Source organism: Candoia aspera, chromosome 4 (genome assembly GCF_035149785.1).
Source record: "Candoia aspera isolate rCanAsp1 chromosome 4, rCanAsp1.hap2, whole genome shotgun sequence".
Classification (NCBI taxonomy): Eukaryota; Metazoa; Chordata; class Lepidosauria; order Squamata; family Boidae; genus Candoia; species Candoia aspera.
The window spans coordinates 70,402,268-70,427,103 of record NC_086156.1 but is presented as its reverse complement, the minus strand read 5'-3'; the positions used below and the strand labels follow the sequence as shown (position 1 = coordinate 70,427,103).

The window sequence follows — 24,836 nt, the reverse complement described above, 5'->3', positions numbered from 1 at the left end:
CAGGTGTACCTATTTATATGTTCTTTATAAAATCTGTTTATGATGACACATGCCTTAGTTACGTCCAGATTGGATTACTATAGTGAGCTCTGTGGGAGGCTACTTTGGAAGAATCTTCAGAAACCACAAATGGCCCTGCATGAAACATAAGAATATTGGGAGGTGCTTCCAGGCAAGACTGTATAAAGCTACTCCTACAAAGCTGCACTATTCCTAGACACAAGTCAGAGTCTTAGTGGTGATCTTTAAAGCCCTAAAGAGCTTAGGTTCAGGATAATTCTGGTACCAGCGCATGATATACTGGCTTTTCCACTCCCTAAGGTCTGCTGTAGATATTCTACCTTATGCCCCAACTGTGGTCATGTCAACTCCCTGTTTTCAGGAGGGTAAATCGGCATTTTCTCTGCTGGTATTTTGAGCTGAGACCTTCCTTTTTAGAAAAGCATTCACTCCTTATGGAACATAAATGATAGAAAACGCTATCTCCCCACCTCCTTATTTTCTAATTGTATTACATACTTATGTAAGATTTTGGGTTTTCCTTTGTTTGGTGTTTTTGGTGGAGGAAGAATGTTTCTTAAACGTTGAAGATAACATGAAATAATCTTAAGTAACATTGTAAGCCACCCTGAGTGATGCATTAGAAGGGAAAATAAATTGTTTTCTTCACTAGCAAAGATCTGAAACATGGCCATGTGAATCTCATTATCAGTCAGATATATATTTTAAAATATATAGACTTCATAGAAGTTAAATCCTAAGTTGCTTATATTTAATACAGTAAAGAGCTCCACACTGTGTTCGTTTTTGGTCGCTTAGTCCCTGTGTCTTGTTAAATGCTTTTATTGCTCTGTTTTACCCAGCAGCCCATGTTTTTATTTTATTTATTTATAAATGTATTCACCACCCATCTCCCCCTTATGGGGGACTCAGGGCGGTTTACAATAAAATGCAGTTAAAACTTAAAACCATTTCAGTACAACAATACAATAAAATAAGAATATAGTAACATCTAAGTGGCAAGAGATTTTAATCAGTCCGTGAGGGTAGCAAGCCCCTCAAAATCACTTAGGGCGCTAGCCATCCCCAGGTATAACTATTCCAATTCCCATTCCAAGCCTGCTGACAAAACCAGGTCTTTAGTCTTTTTCAGAAGTCCAGAAGCGAAGGGGCCTGTTGGACCTCTGGGGGAAGGATGTTCTAAAGGGCGGGAGCTACAGCAAAGAAGGCACGCTTCCGAGACCCTGTTAGATGAAATTCTTTTATAGATGGGGTCCGTAACATGCCCTCCCTGCATGACCGGGTGGGGCGGGTCAATGTAATAGGGATGAGACGGTCCCTCAGATATCCTGGTCCCATGCCATGTAGGGCTTTAAAGGTAATAACCAACACCTTGAATTGGACCCGGAAGCAAACTGGGACCCAGTGCAGCACATGCAACAAAGGTGTTACATGCGCAAATCTTGGAACACCCAAGATAGTCCATGCGGCTGCATTCTGAATCAGCTGAAGCTTCCGGATACTCTTCAAGGGTAGCCCCATGTATAGCGCATTACAGTAGTCTATCTGGGAGATGACCAGGGCATGAGTGACTGTTCGAAGGGCCTCTCTGTCCAGGAAGGGGCGTAACTGGTGCACAACACGGAGTTGAGCAAAGGCCTTCCTGGCCATGACTGCCACCTGCTCTTCGAGCAGGAGTCGTGAGTCCAAGAGGACCCCCAAGTTACGCACCAGGTCTGTCTGGGGCAGTGCAACCCCATCCAGCACTAAAGATGGCAAGTTCCTTGGAGCAGAGGGGCCGTTAACCCACAGCCACTCCATCTTACCAGGGTTTTCAGTCGAAGCCTGTTGCTCCCCATCCAGGCCCCCACAGCCCCCAGGCACTCGGAAAGGGTGGTCACAGCATCACTTACTTCACCAGGGATGGAGATATACAACTGAGTATCATCAGCAAACTGATGATACCTCATCCCATGGTGACGGATGATCTTGCCCAGCAGTTTCATGTAGATGTTAAAAAGGAGAGGGGAGAGTGGGGCCGACCTCTCCTCCCCTATTACCACTGACTGGGACTGGCCCTGGAGAAAGGAGGTGAACCAGGGCAGAACTACACCGCCCACCCCCAGCTCCCTGAGCCAACCCAAAAGGATACCATGTCAATGGTATCAAAAGCCGCTGAGAGGTCAAGAAGAGCCAGGATGGATGCATTCCCTCCATCCTGCTCCCACCAAAGATCATTCATAAGTGCAACCAATGCTGTTTCTGTCCCATAACCAGGCCTGAAACCTGACTGAAAGGTGTCTAGATAATCTGTTTCACCCAGGATCCTCTGGAGCTGCAGCGCCACCACTTTCTCAACCACTTTCTCCAAAAAGGGGAGGTGGGAGACTGGGCAAAAGTTGTCCAATATGCTAGGGTCCAGCGATGGTTTCTTGAGGAGGGGGCACACCAGTGCCTCTTTGAAGGCTGCCGGGAATACCCCCTCTCTCAAGGAAGTATTTACCACCGCTTGGACCCAACCACATGTCCCAAGCTGCCTTCACCAGCCAGGAGGGGCATGGGTCTAGTTGACAAGTGGTAGCGTTTATAGTCCAGAGGATCCTGTCCACTTCCTCGGGCTCAACAGGCTCAAACTGTTTCCAGATAACAGAGTAAGAACGTCCCCCGAGCATCTCCCCAGACACTGCCTCGTGCTCAGAGTCCAACTTGGAACGGATCTGAGCGATTTTATCCTGCAGATGCCCAGAAAACTCCTCAGCTCGACCCTGTAGATTGATCTCTGGATCCCCTTTCCCCAGAAGGGAACGGGTAATCTTAAACAGGGCTGCTGGGTGGCATTCTGCGGATGCAATAAGGGCGGAGAAATACTGATGTTTTGCTGCTCTTACCGCCACAAGGTAGGCCTTAATAGCGGCTCTAGCTTGTATTCAGTCAGGTTCGGTCTTTGTCTTCCTCCAGCAGCGCTCTAGGCATCTCTTAATCCTCTTCAGAACCCTGAGCTCCTCCGTAAACCATGGGGAGTATTGGGTTCGATGGGATGAGAGAGGCCACACAGGCGCAATCTTGTCCAAGGCCCTAGCCGCTTCCCTTTTCCAGGCCGCCGCCAGGGCCTCCGCTGGACTGTGCAGCAGATCCTTGGGTATAACCCCCAGCTCCCTCTGAAACCCTAACGGGTCCATTAGTCACTGCGGCGGACCAGTCGAATAGGTCCTGCCTCCCTGCAGAGGGGGGTGGCATGGGAGAATCTCAGGCTCACCAGGGCGTGATCTGACGATAACAAAGGGGAGAGATGTACTTCTCCCCTCAGATCACACCGCCATTGCTCCAACAAGAAAACTAAGTCCAGGGTGAGGCCACTGTCCCGAGTTGGGTCTCGGATAATCTGAATCAGGTCCATGGCCGCCATGGTGGTCATGAACTCCCCAGCTGCCTCTGAGGCCCGCTCCAGGATGGCAGGTTGAAGTCCCCCAGAACCATAAGCTTGGGGAACTCCACTGCCAACCCCAAGATAGCCTCCAGCAGCCCAGGCAGGGAGGTTGCTACGCAGCAGGAAGGCTGGTACACTAGCAACACCCCCAACTGTTCCCGTGAACCCAACTTGAAAAACAGGGTCTCACACCCAGCCACTTGTGGAGCATGGCCCCTGAAAGCCACAAGGGTTTCCCGGATGACAACAGCCACCCCTCCCCTGCCCTGGGGTCTCGGCTGGTGCCATACTCAAAACCCAGCAGGGCACATCTCCAAAAGAGGAACACCTCCTTCCATGCCCAGCCAGGTTTCAGTAATGCATGCCAGATCTGCCCCCTCCTCCGTGATCAAGTCACCGATGAGGGGGGCTTTGTTGTTAACAGACCTGGCGTTGCAGAGCAGCAGCAGAAGCCCATGTTGTTTTTTTAAAAATGCAAGAATGACTTACTAGATGCTTCTGGAGAACTTAAAGTTTATCTGTTAGCTAGGAGAGCTAATGAAACAGGTAGCTTAGTCTGCCTCACTCTTAAGGAATGAGCAAAAATGCAGAAGGAGTGTTACAAGAATTTTGTTCAATATAAACAAGCTGAGAAGCCATGCTTTGACCAGAAAGTACTCTAACATGCCATTCCAGGGGGAACAAGCTATTGGTGAGAATTTTTCTCCCATAGTATCTACTGAGATGATATAAGCAATATTTCTTGTAACTAAGATACATACATTCCTAAATCATTATAGGACCAAAGCTTTATTAAAGAATACTACAAGAATGAGGTGCAGTTAGCTGCATTTACACAGCTTTGCTTTTTTCTTCCAGGCTCCTCAATTTCCTTGATGGACAAAGAAGGATTAACTGCCCTTAGCTGGGCTTGCCTAAAAGGCCATCTTTCAGTAGTGCGAGTTTTGGTAGAGAGTGGAGCTGCTACAGACCATGCTGACAAAAATGGGCGTACTCCATTGGATTTAGCAGCTTTTTATGGAGATGCAGAGGTGGTAAGTGTTGATTGTTTTTATTGCATATTTACTTACTTACTTACTTACTTACTTACTTACTTACTTACTTACTTACTTACTTTGCAAGAGAAAGCAATTCATTTCACTTCTTTATCACAGCCACTGACTCGTATGACATACAGACATGGCCAAAATATTGGTATCCCTCCACTTTCCCCCAAAGAATACCAATTTGCTGTGAAATAAGTTGAAACTGACACAAATAAATGGCATCCATCATTCTTCATTCCATAGTCCATAGAGCAGAGCCTGGGGAAAAATGGACAATGGAATCCAATACTTTTGGCTACATCTGTATAAAATATGACAGAGGAATTGAAACCTATGACACCTTTGTCAAGCTTTCAAATTTGATTTATTGTATGGAGCTTATCGGGCTACTAATTGTCTCCTCAGACCACTGAAGTGGTCAGTTTTGAAAAGCTTGTATTGCCTTTCAAATGTAAACTGAAGGGCTAAAGAAAAGGAACCAGCATGATGTTACTCTGTCAGGCATGAGCACTGATGACTCCTGAAATATTTCAGGTATGTTATAAACTTCAGCTGTCTGCGCCGTTTGGGATTTTTGTGCAACAGACTGCCCAGTCTGACAAGCTGGTCTGGACTGATGATACTCCTCTAACATGAGATCAAAAGGGATATAAATCCTAATATTTTTTGACATGTTTATTGTTTTATATCTTTGTTGACTGCTGCCCAGGGTCACTTCTTGTGAGATGGGCGGCCATATAAATTTGATATATAAATAAATAAATATTTAGAGATACAGTTAAACTTATATTTAGAAATATAGCTTACAATAGAAAATGATAAAAACAACATATATACAAAGACAAACAAATCTAATAAATTTAAAAACCTAGGCATCTCACATGTTATCCTCAATCATAAATTAACCTATATTGGGCACCACTAACAACCCAGCCCTAATGGCTGTGAGAAAAGCCAGGTTTTTACCATCTTCCAGGATATGTTTCCTGGATCCTACAAGGCGGCACTGTTTCACTGAGATGACCTGGAACATACCCACCCTAATGGATCTGGTGGGATGGGCAGAATCAGCTGGAAATAAGCAGTCCCACAAGTAATCTGGCCTTGTGCCAGATAACCAGTATTCTTTGGATCTGAAACCTCAGCTTAATCATATAATAACATTGATTGTTCCTGGATGATGCTGACTCAGTTGTTTGTTTATTTATAGGTTCAGTTCCTGGTGGATCATGGTGCCATGATTGAGCATGTGGATTACAGTGGGATGCGCCCCCTCGATAGGGCAGTGGGTTGCCGCAATACTTCTGTTGTAGTTACTCTGTTGAAGAAAGGAGCCAAGATAGGTAGGGAGGACACACACAGAGGGAGAAATCTATCTTTTATACCTCTCTTGGATATGAGAACACAGTGCACTCCTGTGACATAGGCATGCCCAGTTTCAATACGCAGATGCACAGCATTTCCATATGCAATGACTACAGTATTGTGAATTCATTATGTACAGTAACTCTTACAAACTAAAGAAAGCAATTCATAATGAGGTCCTTGTCTAAAACTGAAAACTTGAACAGCTGTGTTATGCTGGTATGCTGCTTACCCTGCTCTATAGGTGCTTCTAGACTTGAGCATTATCTGCATATGCCCTTGTCCGTTAATTCTTGCGTCACAACAAAATTTGCTGTTGCCTTGCTGCTTTGCTGCCTGCCTCTCACTGCTGCTTTTTCCTTTTTTAAAATTCACTTTCATCCATTTTTTTCTCCCTCTCCTACAACTTTGTTTTTTCCTCCTACCTTCCCCCCCACCCCACCCCAAAGGCTGTCAGACACTACCAAGTCGCCCACGAGGTATATTTCACCGCTGTCATCATCTAACTTGGTGGTTTAACAGCTCTGCTTTTTCTCTTCTATAGTTTTGCCTGCCTGTATTCCATTCCCCACTTTTAATTTGTCTTATCTTCAAATAATTATTTTTTCCTTACTGCTGCAGAGAATAACTTGAACTCAAGACTTAATTTACTTGTAAAATGCTGTAAAATATTGTGAAAATATTGTAAAATACTACAAATTTATTTTTAATGAGTCGTCTGAAATGCTTTTCTATGATGATAAGAACTTCAGTAGCTGACAATTTACCAAGTAAAAAACTTATTCTGAAGTGGTTTGTTTGTTTGTTGTTTTTGTTTTTGAAAACCAACATAAGACAGGTGCAGAATTGGACTTTTGAACTGCATTAGAAGGGGAGTGCACTTTCACGAATAAAAATCTAGTTTGAACTGAAACTTTTTCAGAAACACTAAAGTTTTAAAAGATTTTCACGTGGTGTCACAAATATTCACACAGAAAATTTCAAATATACTTGTATCAGATTTTGTAGTACACATCAATGAACTTCTGTACAATGATATAGATGTTTAATTTTAGTTCTGTTTAATTTTAGACTTGTTCTCCTTATTCATTTTTCTAGAATATGTTTTCTTGCTAATGCCAATAATTGAATATTCTCTCTTCTGAAATGACTCAAGCATTTATGAGTTGTTTTAAAATTAGTTTAATTATACTATTGGAAAGTATATATTACACTCACTCACATATATAAGCCCAAATTTTTTACTGGGACAATGTTGCTTCTTGAGTTTGCTGCAACAAGTTGTTCTCTCCATCAGAAATTTTCTGCCCAGGATGTTTTCCCATCTTAGCTTTCCTCCACTGCCACCTTTTGCATTGTATAAGTTTTTTACCCATCATGCATCCTGTACACTACAGGTCCAGCAACATGGGCAATGGCCACTTCCAAACCAGACATCATGGTCATCCTGTTGAGCAAGTTGATGGAGGAGGGAGACATGTTTTACAAGGTAAGACGGAAAACTGTTTTTACGTTTAATAATTCAGTTTCTGCATTAAAAAAGAAACATTTATCATTCTCTTTTTATGGAGAATTGAAAATATTAACCACAATAACTGATTTTAAACAGATTCACAGTGGCTGAACATGACCCTAGGTTTCTAAGATTTCAGTTTTCTTCTGAAAAGTTCCTTACTTCAGTAGCTAAGAGAGCCTGTTCTTAATTTACATAATTTTATAGATTACATAACCTTATTCAGAAATTTTAATTTATAGCACAGATAGTTCTGCTAGTATTTTGACTTGCTAAATAAATTAGAATTCCCTAACTCCACAGCTAAGAACAGATATCCTTAGTCTAAACAGGGCAATATATGTAAGTTAAATACTGTACTTGCACATTTGATGACTCATATCATTCTCTGTGATCACTGGGACAAAATGCATTCATTGATAAAGTACAAGGGGTCTTTTGATTGTCCATAGTGTCTATAACATCAGCTCTATGATAAATTGTCTAATCTGGGCAAAATCTTTGAATTCTCTAATATCTGAAATTCTCTTGGGATCAGGGTAGGGTTTTTTTTTTATTCTGAAAGTTAAGATTGGCGTATATTTTATCTGTATAAAAATTAAAATTCATATAGGTTGTACCTAGTACAGGCTGAGGTTATGCACACAGACAATGGTCTTAATATCCAGCCATAATTAAATCATAAAGATCAGACTATGAAATTATCTCGGTTTATTTTAGATTCTCACTTTCCTTCCTCTACAAGCTGTAATCACAACTAAACTTAACTCTGGCTAAGATTTACCTGAATCCTTTTCCTGGAAAAAAACAGAATTAGTTATCATTCATCCTTTTATAATTTTCAGGCTGGATTATTGTACTGTATACTATGTGGGACTGCTTGTAGAAACCTCAGTTAGCCTGGAATGCCACTGTGAAGATCTTATTTGGACTTGCAAGACAGACCATATTATGTGAATTTGACCTCAGCCTGACTCACTCCCACTTTGTTTCTATGATCAGGTTTTTCATTTTGTCCTTTAAACCCTGTTAGACTAGAGTGTCTCAATAATCCCATCCTCCCAATTGCATAAGAATGTGCCTCCATTTCTGCAGACTTTATTGCTGCCACCTTCTTCTGAGTCCCCCTGCTGCCAAAAAACTCTATGTGCTGAGGATTAAGGAAGAGACACTTTTCAGTTGTGGCATCCATATTAGGGATCATTCTCCCTTATTGGATAGATTAGCTTCTAAAGTACACTGAATATGTTTTTAGTATAGAATTTTTAATCAATTTGCTTCCATTGCTCCTTTTTAAAATGTGTTAATTAGATGGCTTATTATATTGTTTAAACCTGTAATTTAGTAAGTAAATCACCAAGTCCCCCGACAGGAGGAGATGGGTGGGGGACAAATAAGATAGAGAGAGAGATAAAGTAGTCTTGTAATTAAATAAACCAGGTTCCAATCATAATCACTAGCTGAAACTAGTTGACAAACACTGTGACAAGAAAACCTGATTAGCACTGATCTTTTATTGCCAGTATAGGCAAAATCTTTAATCATATTTAAAGCCCTTTGGAGAAGGACAGAAATCATCTACATTAGAAAGAGAGAGACTGAGTGGGGTGAATGACCCTATAGCCAGCTCCCAAGTGTTTAATCATGATAAGAGATTAGGAGTGTTGTGAACTGAAATAATAAACTATTATTATTTATATATACTAAGTTAGAACAAGGAGAACCATTAAACTGAGATGCAGTGATTCTGAACTGGTGGAGTATTATGAGCAAATTAAAGATTGCAGATAGCAGAGTTACTTATTAGGCTTTTTGCTGGCCAACTGTAATACAATCCTGAAAATTGGAATAATTCTATAATTATTTCTGTTTCTAGGCCATTTCTTCATTGGCGCCAGTCAGTGTCCTCTAAAATCATTCAGCTGTCCTTGAAAGCCTATCCTTGTATCTTATTTCAGTGTCTCTAATTCCTTTTAGAGCTACTTCTACTATGAATGCTCTAATAGCATTATGGTTGTCACAATTCCCTTGTAAATAGAAGATTGCTGGTTCAAAACCAAGAGCAAGTTCTTTTTTAATTAGTGTTTTTCTTTCCACAAGCTTCTTTCTTTTTCCCATGGTCTTTGAAAAAGAAGTCTAGTGGCATATGGTTTTAGTGTTTTTGCAGTCACTTAAGGTATAAGAGTTTCACCCAACACTACTAAATAGTCCATTTGTCATGAGTACTGATGGTGAGCAGGAGGGGGCCCCTATCCAGGGGGGAAAACGCATGCGTAGTACTGAGGAGTTAAGCAGCCATTCAAAGAGACACAGATCAGACCCGCCTTAACCTTTGGGGTTTATCTGTCTGGGTTTTTCCCATGCTTCTTCAGTTTGTTAGGATTTTCTGTCTAATGTAGCAGTAATAAAGTACTAGAGACCTATTCCTTGTCTCAGCGTGGTTCCTGGCTGTTAGGACACCATTGGTTATTTGGGACGTGGTGGCACTGCGGGTTAAACTGCTGAGCTGCTGAGCTTGCCTTCCGATCGGGAGGTTGGCAGTTCAAACCTGTGTGACGGGGTGAGCTCCCGTTGCTAGTCCCAACTCCTGGCAACCTAGCAGTTCGAAAACATGCAAATGTGGGTAGATTAATAGGTACCGCTTTGGCGGGCAGGTAACGGCATTCCATGTAGTCATGCCGGCCACATGACCACGGAAGTGTCTACGGACAAACGCCGGCTCTTCGGCTTTGAAACGGAGACGAGCACCGCCCCCTAGAGTCGGACACAACTGGACTTAATGTCAAGGGAAACCTTTACCTGCTTGTGCTATTTGGGAGCTGTGTGTGAAATCTTTTTTTTTCAGGCGACTGCAAAAATAATTAATTGATAAATTGCTGGACCTAGCTAAAAACAAACAAACAAACAAGCACAGAGGGAAAAGTATGAACCTCATAGAAAATAAAATAGTAACTGAAAAAAACAAAACGTTTTTACTGGCTTTCAAACCAGCAGCCTTCTACTTAGAAGGCATGTACAATTGTGCTATTACAACATTCATAATAAAGGTAGCTCTAATCAGAAATGAACAGTAAGAAAGGGGTGTTTTTAGAAAGCTGCATGATGTACCTGCCTGTATGTGCATTTTAATGCTTTAATATACAAATTAACTTTTAATATACAAATTCAGTTTAACTTTGAGTGTACCCTGCTCACAGGAAGGAAAATAATTGGCATTTGTATTCATGGAACAGAAAGGAGGGAGGGCACAGCAGCAGGGGAATTATCCAGTGGGAGAATATGGCAGCCTGCTGTCCATACTAAATATCTTGCAAGCTGTCTCAGTCTGGACAGAATTTTCTTAAGCCACTTTAGAGTAAAGTGGTATGATAAAAAATAAAAGATTAAGATTAAATAAAAAGATTTTTTAAAAGGGCCTTCTCCATGGTGGCTCCCTTTCTGTGGAACATCATTCCCCCAGAGATAAGATTGGCCCCCACCTTGATCCTTTTCCAAAAGGTCCTGAAGACATTCTGTCAGTGGGCCTGGGGACCCCAGGTTGAGATGGAGCTGATCAGGTGGCTGATTTGACTGTGTTAGTAGCCGCCCCAGGGGGTGGGGGGGTCATTGGGTTTTTTATACTGTGGATTTTAATTTTGTAAGCCGTCTGGAGTCCGCATGTGTGAGTTGGATGGCCATATAAATTTATTAAGTTTATTAAATAAATAAAATAAATGAGAACAGGACAAGAATAGCTTAAACAGTAAGTGTGGATATGCCAGTGTTTAAATTACTCTAGAACAATGTTTCTTAAAGTATGGTCCATGGACTTCTGGGGGTCCACGCAAAATCAAAATTATTTGCCAGATATTGAAGATACTTGCAAAAAATAAACAATGTCACTCTTCTCATTAATATTTTTCATTTATTAAAAAATAGAGTTTTTTCATGAAAAATATTTTTTTATGTTAATATCTAATGGGTTTAATATTGTTATTTTTACATGATTCAATAAAACATTTTCTACAAATGTGTCAATTTTAATTTTAACACGGTAAATATTGGTAAATATAACCCATACAAAGAAAAGCTCTTTAGGGGTCCTCCAAAATTTTTAAAGTGGGAAGAGGTCCTGAGGGAAGAGGTCCTGAGAGCAAAAAGTTTAAGAAACCCTGCTCTAGAAGATGCTATCAATCCTGTCCTAGAATGGTATAAAGAAAACATCCAGATAGGGGATTTAGTCTGCCTCCCGTCAACCACCAGGAAAGGCCTTTACCAAAATCTTTACTTATTCTCTGCCTTTGTCCATAATGGTTTTCTCCTAAATCCTTATGACCTACTCTTTTACCTTCTTCTGTATGTCTCATTATTCTATCATAGTGTTTTCCTAGCCATTTTCCCATTAAAAAGTAATTCTTCATTATTGAAGTTAATTCTGTTTTCCCTAGAACTCACAAGGAGTCCAGCTTACCTTCTTTCTATCCTGATCTTTCTCATCAGCATGGTTATAGCATAAACTTGATGTTCCGTTTTCTTATGAGAGCCAACCATCCCACCCATTTATTTATGTTAGCTAACTCACTATACAATATTGTGCTACAGATAACGCAAAGAGGTTTGCTTCAGCACTAGTTACACATTAGTCCTTTTATTATATTATCCGGGCCTCCCTGGTTTAACTTGCTTTATTTAAAACTTTGCTTTGGAATTGAACTGGTAGCCGTTTTATTAAGAGACTGATTCAGTAAAGATCTTGGGTAAGGAATGTTGCCATTTCTGAACTGCAAGGAAATCATAGTCCAATGGGAAGATGTAACACATCAAACAAAAAAATAATCTTCATGATAAGTGTCCAATATTCCATTTTCCCCACAGAAATAATACTTGTTGTTTTGTCTCTGCTAATCTATTTGCTAATTAATTTACCCTTTTCATGAAAAACAAACAAAAATCTCATAATTGAAAACTGTATGACAAGAGAATAACCATTACATCTTAAATCATAGGCCAGAAGAGGTTGTTTGGCAACTTTACATGTCTGTTAGGCACATGATTTTGGTTAGAGTGAAGTATATGCTAAATAGTGGAAGATATTGGGAGTTGTTGCCCATTCTGTCTTACTAAGAAATAGTACTTTATTAATATTTACACTGTTCAATCATGCCATGAAAAGTATCTCCTAGCAATCTGATTGTCCAATAACAGAGCAAGAAAGCTAAAAAGTATCCCGAAAAGGAATCTGAATTGTTTGTAAGGACAGAGCTTTCATTAATGATCACCAAATTGATAAAAGTTATTCTGCAAGGAGAATAACTGACATTCCTTGCTTATTTCTAGAACCTTTCATAGGCACCTTCAACTTCTTTAATAGGTTGATTTGTAACTGTTACAACCCTCGGATAAAGAACTGAATGGTGAATTTACTGTTTGACATTTTATTAGAAAGGGAAAGTGAAGGAAGCTGCCCAACGGTACCAGTATGCTTTGAAGAAGTTCCCCCGAGAAGGGTTTGGAGAGGACCTAAAAACTTTCCGGGAACTGAAGGTGTCACTCCTACTGAACTTATCACGCTGTCGGAGGAAAATGAATGTAAGTGCCCTCCTTCTTAAAGCCTATTCCTGAATATGCTCCTTTCCCAGCTTCCTTTCCTGTTCCTAATCACTTCCTAACCAGAATCTTACCCATATTCCTAGAATGGCCTTTAAACCTCCACCTTTTTGTAACTTGGTTGTCCTTCACAGAGCACTGGCGTTTTCCAATTCTGAAACAGCCAAGCAGTGGTTTAGGATTCATTTCAAACAATTAAAAATTCATCAATTTATGAAAACAGCTGCTATAGCTTCCTTTGATTTTTAAAAAAATATTTCTGTGTGTATGCAGATTGGAGGATGCTGGTGGATTTAAAATGCTGTCTTTTCCTTCTAAAGCTCTTGCTTTGTCTTAGAACAGTGACTCAGAGTCAAGATACATAGCTTACACACTCCTGGCATGTGACAGCACTTCATCCTACTCACAAGCTATCCATTTTTAAAACAACATAAAATGTGTCTTTGTGTGTGTAAAGTGGAATATGCCTGTGAGAGAGAAAAAGGAGCACTTTTTAGGTTAGAAATCATATAATAATAACTCAGTGATATAAACACTGAGACATATAACAAAATATAATAGGTTAGAATTTAAACTATGGAAACAAGATTCAGACTTAAAAATATGGATAGATTTTACAATTGCAACCTTGTACATTTGGTTGGCCACTATGAGAACAGATTGCTGGATGAGATGGGCCAGGGGTCTGATCCAGCAAGGCCGTGCTTATGTTCTTACTAATATATTAGTAGACTTCACTTACATCATCATAATGATGGTATTAAGTCTAGCTAAGATGGGGAACTCTTTTATGTTAATAATAATGGTGGTGCAACAAATACTTCAGACATACCTATGTTTGTCCTTATTCTTGGAATTTTAATTCTGAGAAATGTGACTTAAACTCTCTCACGTTTTAAAAGCATATGTAAGAAGGTTACACAATGTGAGCTTGCACATGCTGCCCACTCTGGCCATACCTCCCTTCCTTTTGGTACCAGCCACACAAGTGTGAAACATTTGCATGGAGAACTTTTGTGTGTGTACTTCACACATAGAAGGACCCTATGTGTCATAAAGAGAATTGTCATTAGGAATTGTTGCTAATATCCAGGATTGTGTAATACATCCCTAAGTTCCCTTTACCTAATTCCTTCAACACATGAGACAGTTCAAGTGAGCCAACCTTACGAATATGAGAAAAACAAAATAGGTTATAATATATATTGTTCCATAACTTGTTCATGTCAATGGTCAGTATGAAGACCTAAATCATTTGAAGTTATTAGTACAGAGGCACCAAAATAAAATGGCAAATAAAAAAAATACTTAAGTTTTCTAGGGCAGAGTAAATGATAACACATGGACTGGATGGATGCACAAAGAACAGGTTAGACACTTACAGTCCCAGTTTGGCAGTGGATAACTTAACATCTCAAAACGGAGTTGGATCTCTTGATACCAGCTATCTGATATTTTGCTAATGTTGGAAAGTACTCAGTCCACTTACAACACTCTATCCATGTGCTTTTTTTTTTCTTCCCAAATTCTCTGTATGTTTTTTCAATGACTTATCTACGCACCTATTGTAATGGCAGGATTTTGGAATGGCGGAGGAATTTGCTACTAAAGCACTGGAGCTGAAACCGAAATCTTATGAAGCTTACTATGCAAGAGCAAGGGCCAAACGCAGCAGCAGGTGAGAGGAGAGCCAGAGAGAAATGAAGGTTTGGGTGTGATACACTCTTAAAAATGCCGTGATCCACATAAGGAACAAATAGCAAGAGTGTACCTGAGGGAGAGTATAATTATAACCTGAAGATAACAGATTCAGAAACTGTTATGGCCTATAATCAAGCTGAGCACCTTCCATAGTTTCAGCTATAGCAGCTCTTTAAGTTGTGCCATAGTGTCCTGCAGGTACTACCTTTATCCATACCATAAAAACATGCATCAACATGGAGGATAAGTTTGTGGATTAATCAATAACTTGCTCTGCTCTTAGCATAAGATTAACTGTTACATAAGAAAGCAGTTGCATCAAGGTATTATCTCATTTGTATTATGATTGATGTTCAGTGGGCCTAGTTCATGTGCTGACGGTGGGATCACATTTCAAAATTTATGAAATTCAGAATAATTTCAGAATGAAATTACTGGAGAGCTTTGTCTTTCAGAAACTACTATCCTCTTTGATCAGCTAATGGAGTAAGATACCTGACAAGAATAGTGTGCTTTGTGCCAGACTGAGCTGAAAACCCTGCAGTTTAACCTCTTAGCTCAAGAACAGCCCATTGAGTTGCTAATATACCCTTCTCTGGGTCTCTCCTTGTTGTGATTAAATTTCATTCCAGAGGCAGAATTCTACTAATTGAGCTAAACCACAAGTCAATGTTATACTTTCCCACATTTATGCTGTTTTATTTGATTTTCCACAGTTGGCAATATGTTGTTCAAACAGTTAACCAGGTTAATTTCTAGGACTTCCCCACATTTGGATTCTTGGGTCTACTATAAAAAAAGTCTTCCTTTGCCTTGCCTCCCAGCATCAGCAATCAGTATAGGTCAAACTTTTAGGTGTTCAACTGTTTTTGTGCTTTTAAAACACATTTGTGTGTTTTAAAAACCAAGCAAGAAAGCAAAATGGATGAAGAGTGTAGAGATTAATCTCTACCAATCAGAAACACATGACTAGATTACTACTTTGTTCAAAATCTACCAGTGTCCCTGTAAATGACAACCCACCTCCCTTGAAACTTCCCACCCTTCTGTTCCTCATAGGGTAGGCAAAGGCCTGTGAGTTTTTTTGAGTTTCGTTGTTCTCTTCATTTCCAAGAGAACAATACTCAGAGCAGAATCCACTGGCTGAAGGCAGGCCAGAGCATGCCCCTTGTCTGGAGCCTTAAACTGCCATAAACTCAGACCTAAAATAGTGGAGGAACAGAGCTCTACAAATCTGAAATACCCCAATATATTGTCTTTGTTCCCTCATTTCCAAGAGTGCAGTCTTGGAAATACTGTCTGTTTCTTCTCCTGGGTAAATGGAAGAAACACACAAGGCTGAAGAATCTGGTTCATAAGATTTGGAAATCCTCCTCCTCATGACTAGCTATAATTTTATGCATAAGAAATCTTATTAAAGCCATTCTGATCCAGAGTAAATTTTATTTTTTTGTTTTTTCTTTTTGTCACTTTTTTTGGATCAAACAGGCAGTTTTCAGCAGCACTGGAGGACTTGAACGAGGCCATCAAACTTTGTCCGAACAACCGTGAAATCCAGCGGCTCCTTATGCGGGTGGAAGAAGAGTGCAGACAGACGCAGGTGCAACTACAGCAGCAACCTCTTGTAGCATCTGAACCAGAAATACAGCATGAAGAGTTGTATGCAGTACAAGACATCTTGGAAGAAGAATATCTTGAGCAAGATGTAGAAAACATTTCTGTTGGCTTGCAGACAGAGTCACGACCTAGCCAAACATTGCCCATTATCCAAAGCCCACCATCTTCCCCTGCCCACCGGGACTCTGCCTACATCTCCAGTTCACCACTTGGTTCACATCAGGTCTTTGACTTCAGGTCAAATAGTTCTGTAGGATCACCAACAAGACAAGGATACCAGCCCACCTCACCAGCACTTTCCCCAACGCACCAGAATTCTCATTATAGGCCTAGTCCACCTCACACATCTCCTGCTCACCAACCCTCCTCTTATCGTTTTAGTCCACCTCCAGTTGGTAGCCAAGGGAAGGATTATCAAAGCCCTCCTCCTTCACCCCTTCGTAGAGGCCCTCAATATCGAGCTAGCCCTCCTGCAGATAGTGTGAGTGTCTACAGAGCTCAGTCCGGCTCACCAGTACGATACCAGCAAGAATCCAACATCAGTCAACTTCCCAGTCGGCCAAAGTCTCCACTTTCTAAAATGACACAGAGATCTTTCCAGATGCTTCCACTACCTGTTGCAGTTCCACAGCAAGGACTGAGGTTGCAGCCTGCCAAGGCACAGATTGTCAGAAGCAACCAGCCAAGTTCAGCTGTGCATTGTAGTACTGTGATCCCAACGGGAACTTATGGCCAAGTATCCCATTCTGTGGCCAGCAAGTATCAGTCTTCACTAGAAATGGCTGTTGGCCAAAATCGGCTGGTTTATCAGAGCTCTATTGGGGGAATAGTGGGGGATGGGCGACCTGTGCAGCATGTTCAGGCCAGTCTGAGTGCAGGGGCAATCTGTCAGCATGGTGGGCTGACTAAAGAGGATCTTCCACAAAGACCTTCCTCTGCTTACCGTGGTGGGATGAGATATAGTCAAACCCCACAGATTGGGCGGAGCCAGTCAGCTTCCTACTATCCAGTCTGTCATGCAAAGCTTGATTTGGAACGTTCCTCTCTACCTTCTAGTCAGCTTGGTTCTCCTGACATTTCCCATTTGATACGAAGGCCCATTACAGTAAATTCCAATGAAATAAAGCCTCACCCACCAACTCCAAGACCTCTGCTTCATTCTCAAAGTGTCGGTCTCAGATTTTCCCCTTCTAGCAATAGCATTTCCTCTACTCCCAGTTTGAATCCCCCATTCCGCCCTTCTGCTTCTGTTCAGCAGATGGAGATTCCACTTAAGCCAGCGTATGACAGATCATGTGATGAGCTTTCCCCAGTGTCTCCAACCCAGGGTGGTTACCCCAGTGAGCCTGCTCGCTCCAGGACCACACCTTTCATGGGGATCATAGATAAAACGGCCCGGACTCAGCAGTATCCTCACCTACACCAACAAAACAGAACCTGGGCTGTGTCTTCAGTGGATACCGTTATAAGCCCTACATCTCCTGGAAATCTTCCCCAGCCAGAAACATTCAGCCCACCTTCTTCAATCAGCAGCATTGCCTTTTATAACAAAACCAACAATGCACAGAATGGCCACTTGCTGGAGGATGACTATTACAGTCCACATGGGATTTTGGCCAATGGCTCCAGAGGAGATCTTCTAGAAAGAGTTAGCCAAACTTCTTCATATCCTGATGTTAAGGTGGCCAGGACACTGCCTGTTGCACAGGCATATCAGGACAACCTCTATAGGCAACTTTCCAGAGACTCCAGGCAAGGGCAGACATCCCCAATCAAACCAAAGAGACCATTTGTGGAGTCTAATGTTTAAAATGGATATGTCTTGGAGTAAGAGCCTTTTATTTTTTAGCACATTTTTCCTGGCTGAATTCACATCTTACGTTGCTCTTTTTCTTCCTTTCTAAGGTTTTTATTCACTAGCACACTACCACCCAGGGGATTTCCTGTGTTTTCTGTATGATGATGAGGCAGTCCAAGACATGCTCCAAATTCTTTTCTATACACAGCTGACCTCAGAAAAAGCCAGCACCATACAATTTTCAGCTGTCAATTAGGCAATTCAATGTACAGTATGGGGACTGAATCAAATTTTATATACACTCAAGGGAGGTAACCAGCTCTTTGAAGAAAAGTTTGATTTCAAAACTGAATTGATTTGAACACAGTCTGACCTGTTTTTGTGTACTGACCCCTTTTTTGGGGGAAATTACACTCTTCGGTCTGCGTAGGCTTTCCACATTTCTTCATTGTGTCCGAAGAGCTATTAATCTGCACGAATGGGGTCTTTGTTTTTTAGTATTAACAAGGAGCTATGCATAAAGCCCATTCTGCTTTTTGTGGTATGATAGGGGTGCCCCTTTTTTAAAGTCACATTATTATTTATCTTTAGCATCTTTTCCTGCTACCCTGTTGGCAGTAGCTTTGAAAAGCAAATTGTTATTTTTTCCAAGGCATTTGAACCAATATTCAGGGAGAAATTAAAGTTCTCTCCCTTTCAGCCCAACAGTCAGTAGTGATTTCATTCTGTGTCTTAGACCTACAGTCCATTTTCTAGTGTACTTGTCTTCCTGATGGAACAAATCACACTGTAGACATATCAGTAAAATCCATTTTAAAAAATAGGAATTAACCAAATGCTTTAAATCATGGTCCTCCAGATATTGGATTATACTTCACATCATCTCTGACCATTGCTTATGTTTCTCGGGGATGTTGGAGCTGTAAACTAGTATCTGAGTGTCTAAAATTAGAAAAGTCTGCTTTAAATTATGAAGGAGGACCTAACAGAATGGTAGTTTTAATCCTAGATTTAGCACTGGTACTCTCCTAGCAAGGCTTCCTGGATTACAGATGGGCAGTCTTCCCTGCAGATGCACTTTGTTCTGCTTTTCTTCTCTAGTTTTGGCATAATATAATTCGGAATATCTGGGTTAATTTGCTATTGAGATGAAAGAAATATGATTTGGTGTTAGAAGTTGGACTACTTTTCAAATCCAAATGCAAAAGACAGTGATTCATGATTCCTGCAAGCTAATGAAACCAGTGATCTCAAGAGAAAATGATAATGTAGCAAATGCTTTATGCAAATATTCTCAGTCCATACTATTTTCATTAAGCACTTTGAATTAGCTCAGAAAGGTTTGACTTGGTACAGCCAGGACCCATACCAAGGGAAGGAAGAATATTCTATGAACGCATATCTGAATCAGGAAACCATCACTAGTATGGAGAGGTCATCCCCAGGGCAGAAACACAAAGCAGGCCATATATAACATTTTGCCTTCTCTGCATTTTGATCATTCAGAGGATAAATTGGCTTACCAATTTCTGAAAATTAATTTTAAAAAAAAACGTTCTTCATATCATGATTGCATAGAAGTGAACAGCTAGCATCTTGGCCCTCTCATTAGTCTTCATTATTTTTGTCAAACTATACTGATGGTTCTAAGGCACAGAACACCTTCCACTGTGTTTTATGATACCTATTTTTTTTTTAAAAAAAACATGCTGTATTCAGAAGTTCCTTCATATAAATAGAAAAGCATGATGAAATACATATTTACTGATCTTTAAGGATTCCTCCTTGAAAATGAGGTCAGTATTTTTTTTTAATCTGGAAATGTTTTCAGATATTTCCTATTTTAAGATCCTGAAAGAGCTCAGAGAGGCAAAGAGATCAATATAACAATCTCAATGACTGCTTTCTCTAGTTTCATTATTAAAAGTTGCCATATTTCTCTGAGTGTGAAATGTAGCATTTCCAAGAGCTACTTTTACTTTGGTTTTGGTTCTTTATAACTCTTTTGCAGATATTTTTCCACCTTGGATTGGTCACGTTACAAAATTTGCTTGCAAAATAGGAAAATACTGTTCTGGTTGATTCATGCTATAGCATGCTGGGGTCAAAGAAGCTCAGATGTTTGCTAGTGCTTTTTTTCAAAGAGCTGGAGGGCTTGCTTCAGTTTTGTTTAACTTACTGAAACCAACACTGGTGTTCTCTCTTTCCTTTTAGTGTTTGAATGTGCATGTGTGGTGCATGAGTGTGAGAGAAGGAGAGAAGTGGAGGGGAAATTTCATAAATAAACCCAAGGATGCAACTCTATATTTCCTTTTATTATCAGAATAGATAAAGCCACTGCTGTTTTCTCCACACATTTCTTTTGTCTCCTAGGTGGTTTAGATTCTGGGTCTTGTAAAACTTTTTTCTTGCTTTTTGAAGAGTGGTTATTTTAAATTTTAAACACTTTAAAACTGGAATTTGCACCAAACAAGGTTATGTTTCTATACGTTTGTCAGTGATTTATTTCTTTAAAACATTTTTGCACTTGTCTTGGTTATATCTTGGAAAAGCTAAAATCTGTTTTGTCACAGTAGGCAGAGGAGGGTCAGAATAGTTGTTGTTCTGATTTTGGGCCTTTATATAGTCACTTGTACCACAGTGCAAGTGATCAGCTGAAGTGCACAGAGATACTAGGTTACCCGCTCCTTCCTGGTAAAGTTAAAAAGAATTAATAAACCACCTCTGTCATATGGAAGGTTGAGTCGTAATGCTTCTATCATGGCAACTGCCTTGATAGTTTCAAGATTTTAATCTTCTTAATGAATAGTTTTGAATCTGGCTCCATTTTCACTGCCATGGGGTTCCCTGTACTGTACTGTAACTGTTTACATTTAGGTGTTACTAAGAAATGGCATGTTCATCCAAAATGAGGTATCAATTACTGCTGCTAGGCAGAATTTTCCTCCCCCGCTTCTTAACAGTACTGTGTTGTGATTTCACAGGATTCTTGCACTGATGGATTTGCCACCTGCTCTCTATTAATTGGGTGCACTTTATAGTTGGTTTTGTTTCTATGATCAGTAATGGTTATTTAAACATAAATGATATTGTCAAACAGTTCTTGTCATTCAGTATATATTTTTAAAAAAGAAGCAATGACTCAAAGTATATAGCACAAGTACTAGACATTGTATATAAGCCTCAAAAGTTGAAATCATTTTTAGTACAAAGAGAAATAATATGCTGTGTTCTTCCAGCAATTCTCTTTAGGTGCATCTGAGGCTTAATTGTTGCTGCTTTTAGTTACCAAGTAACACATCTCACCTGAAATAAAAGACACATTTCTCTGAAGATTTGGCAGAGAGGAATTCCCTCTGTATTTGCTCTCAGTTTAGTTCTTTATTGCTTATCATATCCTCCCTTGAGATATAATACAGCACAAAATAATTGATTTCATTGTCCTTTTTTCAATTGAAATATCTTTCAAGTGAGTTTTTTCTACTCAGGAAAGTTAAGAGAGAGTGGCTAATACTGCAACACAGAGATCTGCCATACTGCTTTTTTTGTTGGAAGACATGCAAGAGTATTGTACCAACCCCTTTTATATTTACATGCGTACACATCACATGCCTAAGTTGGAGTTTCAGTACTATTTTCTATAAAATCGACACACCAAATAAATCACAGCCTCAAGTCCTATAAGACTTTTACTGTGAATGTATGCTTGCTTTACCAAATCCACCATGTAATGCTACTCTGGCTTTGCAGAAAAGTTTTTTTTGCTCACTGGTCATTTTCTTGAACAAAAATCTAGATGCTAACTTATGTGCATCTGGCTCTCAAAGATGTACCAGTTGATTCTAGTAAAGACATGAAACCTAAGCAGTCTAAGGTCTATGTGGAGCGAAGTTGAATTCTTTCTCCCTTTCTCCCTTTCCTAAAATTACCTCTCCAAAATTGTCAAAGGAGGCTTCCTTTTAAATGTAAAAACAGGTTAACTGGCAGAAAGAGGAAGCTACTTCCTCTCTCTGTCTTCAGTGGTGACTGCTTAGTCATATAACAAAATGGGCACATTGATTGCATTCACACATTTGATCTTGTTTGGCCCCTGAATCTGCTCTCTAGAGGACTATGGAGACTTAGTAATGTGATGCTGACATCTAAGAATTTGAAACAATTCGTTAAGCTGGCTCCAAGTAAAATTGCTATCAGGTCCTAAGAATAATCTAGAAATCTTAATCTATTTCAAGTTTGGCTTGGCTCCAGGGGAGAGAGCTGCTAGCTTGGCATATAGCTCGATTACTTACAGAACAAGAGTTTCTCTAAGAAACTTACAAATATCAAGTAACTGGAAATATGCTTTATTTTGCTTTTTCAGTGACAAAGAAAGTATCACTAGGGGAGAGGGGGGAATGTATTATATTTATTTTTACAAGTTTTACAGAATGGACTAAAAAAGAAACAAAAATGCATCCATTTTGAAATTTCAAGCCATTCACTTGGCCATAGACAGGAGTTAACAAGTTGTTGTTATTCATGATCTCCACAGAAAGTCATCTAATAAAAACCGAAGTGCCAGCTTTTCTGCACCTTACATTAAAAAAAAAAAACACTCTGTGCCTAGAAATTTTTCTCCTCTGCTTAAGGTGGCCCCTTGTAATTCTTGAATGGCAAGCTGCATCTCTCTCCCCACCTCCCACTACTTAACACTGGGAGTTCAGGACCTTCAACTATTAAGAGTTCAGCTTTTTTAAAAGGGCTTAGAGGGGGCAAAACCTAATATACTTCTTTTGACATGTTAGATGCCTTCACCGAATTTATGGTTGCTGTGAAAAGGGAAGGACAAACCTAAGGCACAAGCACAAAGGGGTAGATAAGCTGAACTGCCCCTCCCCTCCCTAATTACTTGAACATAATTGCTGGATTGTTATTGCTCCCCTAACAAGAAAAATCATATTAAGGGCTGAAATTTCATAGCAGGCTATTTTGTGCAGTGGTAACTGAATTAACTTACAGAACCTCAACACAGTATTATTAAATTGATATTTCAGACTAGGACCCTTGGTACAAATAAATATATATATATATCTTTAATTCTTCTCTTGCAATCCCTTGGTTTTCCTCTTGCAACTGCTTTCCAATGAGAAATACCAACCTTGTTGTCTAGGGCTGCTTCTGCATTTTGAACAAGTGCATATGCAAGAGGCTTTTAATAAAATGGAATGAGCTGTTACACTTTTCTGCTTGTTTGGAAGTAAAAAAGAAGGAAGATGCTTTTTGCTTGTTGCCATCACAAAGATTATGAGAGAACTGAGGCAGTTTGACTTTGTCCCACCTGAACATGTACCAGACCTTGAGACCTTTTCCTACCATTGTTTACTGTTACTAATAACATTCTACAGAGTACAAGGCATTAATATGTATAGATAGAAGGTATGTTTTCAGGGAATGAATGTTTTGCCTTTTTTTTTTATCACCAGTTAAATATGTTTCTCATGACAATTTCTTCCCCATGAGCATTGAAACATTTTGCCTGCCTTGTCTGCCTCTATACAGCAACACACATTCCTTTGTTATTAAAACTTTCTGGTTTGCCATCTGGCTGGAAAGATACTGAGCTCCTTTTCCTTTTACCCTTTTCTATCAGTCTGATGTAAAGAATTTTCCCTGTACAGTATAATATTCAATTGCATGTTCTGTTCTCTTACTGATATATTGAATCACCACACAGTTGTGATCTTTTATTGTAGGGAAGCTGCACAAATCCCTGCAATCGGTTAAGACTCTTGGCCACCCCTGTATAAAGGAAAGAAATGTGTTTCTTTCCCTTCCCTGTATTTGCTTGAGCAGAGTTCTATTGTCTGTACATGTGAGCTGTGAGATAGACGTGGAAAAAGTTCAAAAAGAATGCATTATCCTCAGCCCCTCCCTAATGTATACAGATTGTAACCTGTACAATGAACTGTATGTATTAAAAATGTACTTATTTATAAATGGTTAACACTTGGAAATGGTGATGACTACTGTGTTCAACATGTCTATTCTCACACTTCATGGAGTGGGAAAAGCACACGTTTTCGAAGTACAACTCCTCTACTAATTTTCCTATACCTTTTTATGCTTTAATTGTTAACAAATCATGCTTTATGTGTACTTCTTGCAATGTATCTCTCTCTTCCATTTGTTTTCAACATTTCTTGTTCCAGAAGCCCTATTTTATAGTATTGGTTCAATGGTGGTCAAAGAAATGCTTGTCAAGGCAGGATTTCTTATCTAATTCTTTTACATCCATTGGAGTGGGTGTAGAATAGAACATGTCCAAAGAAATTCCAGCCTTTTTTACTGACATCTCTTTATCCAACATAGTTTAGTCTCTTTCGCATATATTAAAACACTAAATTTATCACTGTTTTTGAAAGACAGCTGAAGCACTGCCATGATGGAAAAAAATAAGTAAGGTTCTATTTAATGGGACTTGAATTCTGAAGTACATAATTGTAATGGGTATAGTTAATTTTAATGATTAATCCAATGGGAAATATGCTACAAGTATTTTATAGATATTATATCAAGTTCCTGCATAACTGGTTCTTAACTAAAAATTGTTTTGCACAATTAATCACTACTAGGCATGGAACAACAGCCTATCAGGGTCACTCAGAGTCCATTCTGTCCAATTTCCACATTCATTTATACTTCCTTGGGAAATGGGGATCTGCATAAAAATGCATACACATTCTATACTACTTTGGTACCTTTCTAAAGTTGAAAACTTAAAAAAAAATTAAGAGACACATTACA

At 39.8% G+C, this 24,836-nt stretch overlaps 1 protein-coding gene and 1 long non-coding RNA gene across 3 annotated transcripts in view; one reads left to right on the top strand and one right to left on the bottom strand.

The window, feature by feature from the left end:
- Positions 1-24,046, top strand: part of TANC2 (tetratricopeptide repeat, ankyrin repeat and coiled-coil containing 2) — a 405,421-nt gene extending 381,375 nt beyond the window's left edge. The window contains exons 22-28 of the mRNA XM_063300427.1: positions 4,286-4,461; positions 5,684-5,816; positions 6,288-6,317; positions 7,236-7,327; positions 12,773-12,919; positions 14,515-14,615; positions 16,127-24,046. Of these exons, the coding sequence (XP_063156497.1) occupies positions 4,286-4,461; positions 5,684-5,816; positions 6,288-6,317; positions 7,236-7,327; positions 12,773-12,919; positions 14,515-14,615; positions 16,127-18,065 (2,618 nt within the window). The 3' untranslated portion in view covers positions 18,066-24,046. The remainder of the gene's footprint in view (positions 1-4,285; positions 4,462-5,683; positions 5,817-6,287; positions 6,318-7,235; positions 7,328-12,772; positions 12,920-14,514; positions 14,616-16,126) is intronic.
- Positions 4,690-11,937, bottom strand: LOC134495193 (uncharacterized). 2 transcript variants are annotated; one of them, XR_010067792.1, is made up of 4 exons: positions 11,802-11,937; positions 7,061-7,285; positions 5,513-5,791; positions 4,690-4,731 (listed from the first exon to the last, which is right to left on the bottom strand). It is a non-coding gene; the product is annotated as an uncharacterized LOC134495193 (long non-coding RNA). The 2 variants fall into 2 exon arrangements; XR_010067791.1 differs by lacking the exons at positions 4,690-4,731; positions 5,513-5,791 and having other exon boundaries at positions 7,005-7,285.
- Positions 24,047-24,836: the final 790 nt, after the last annotated feature.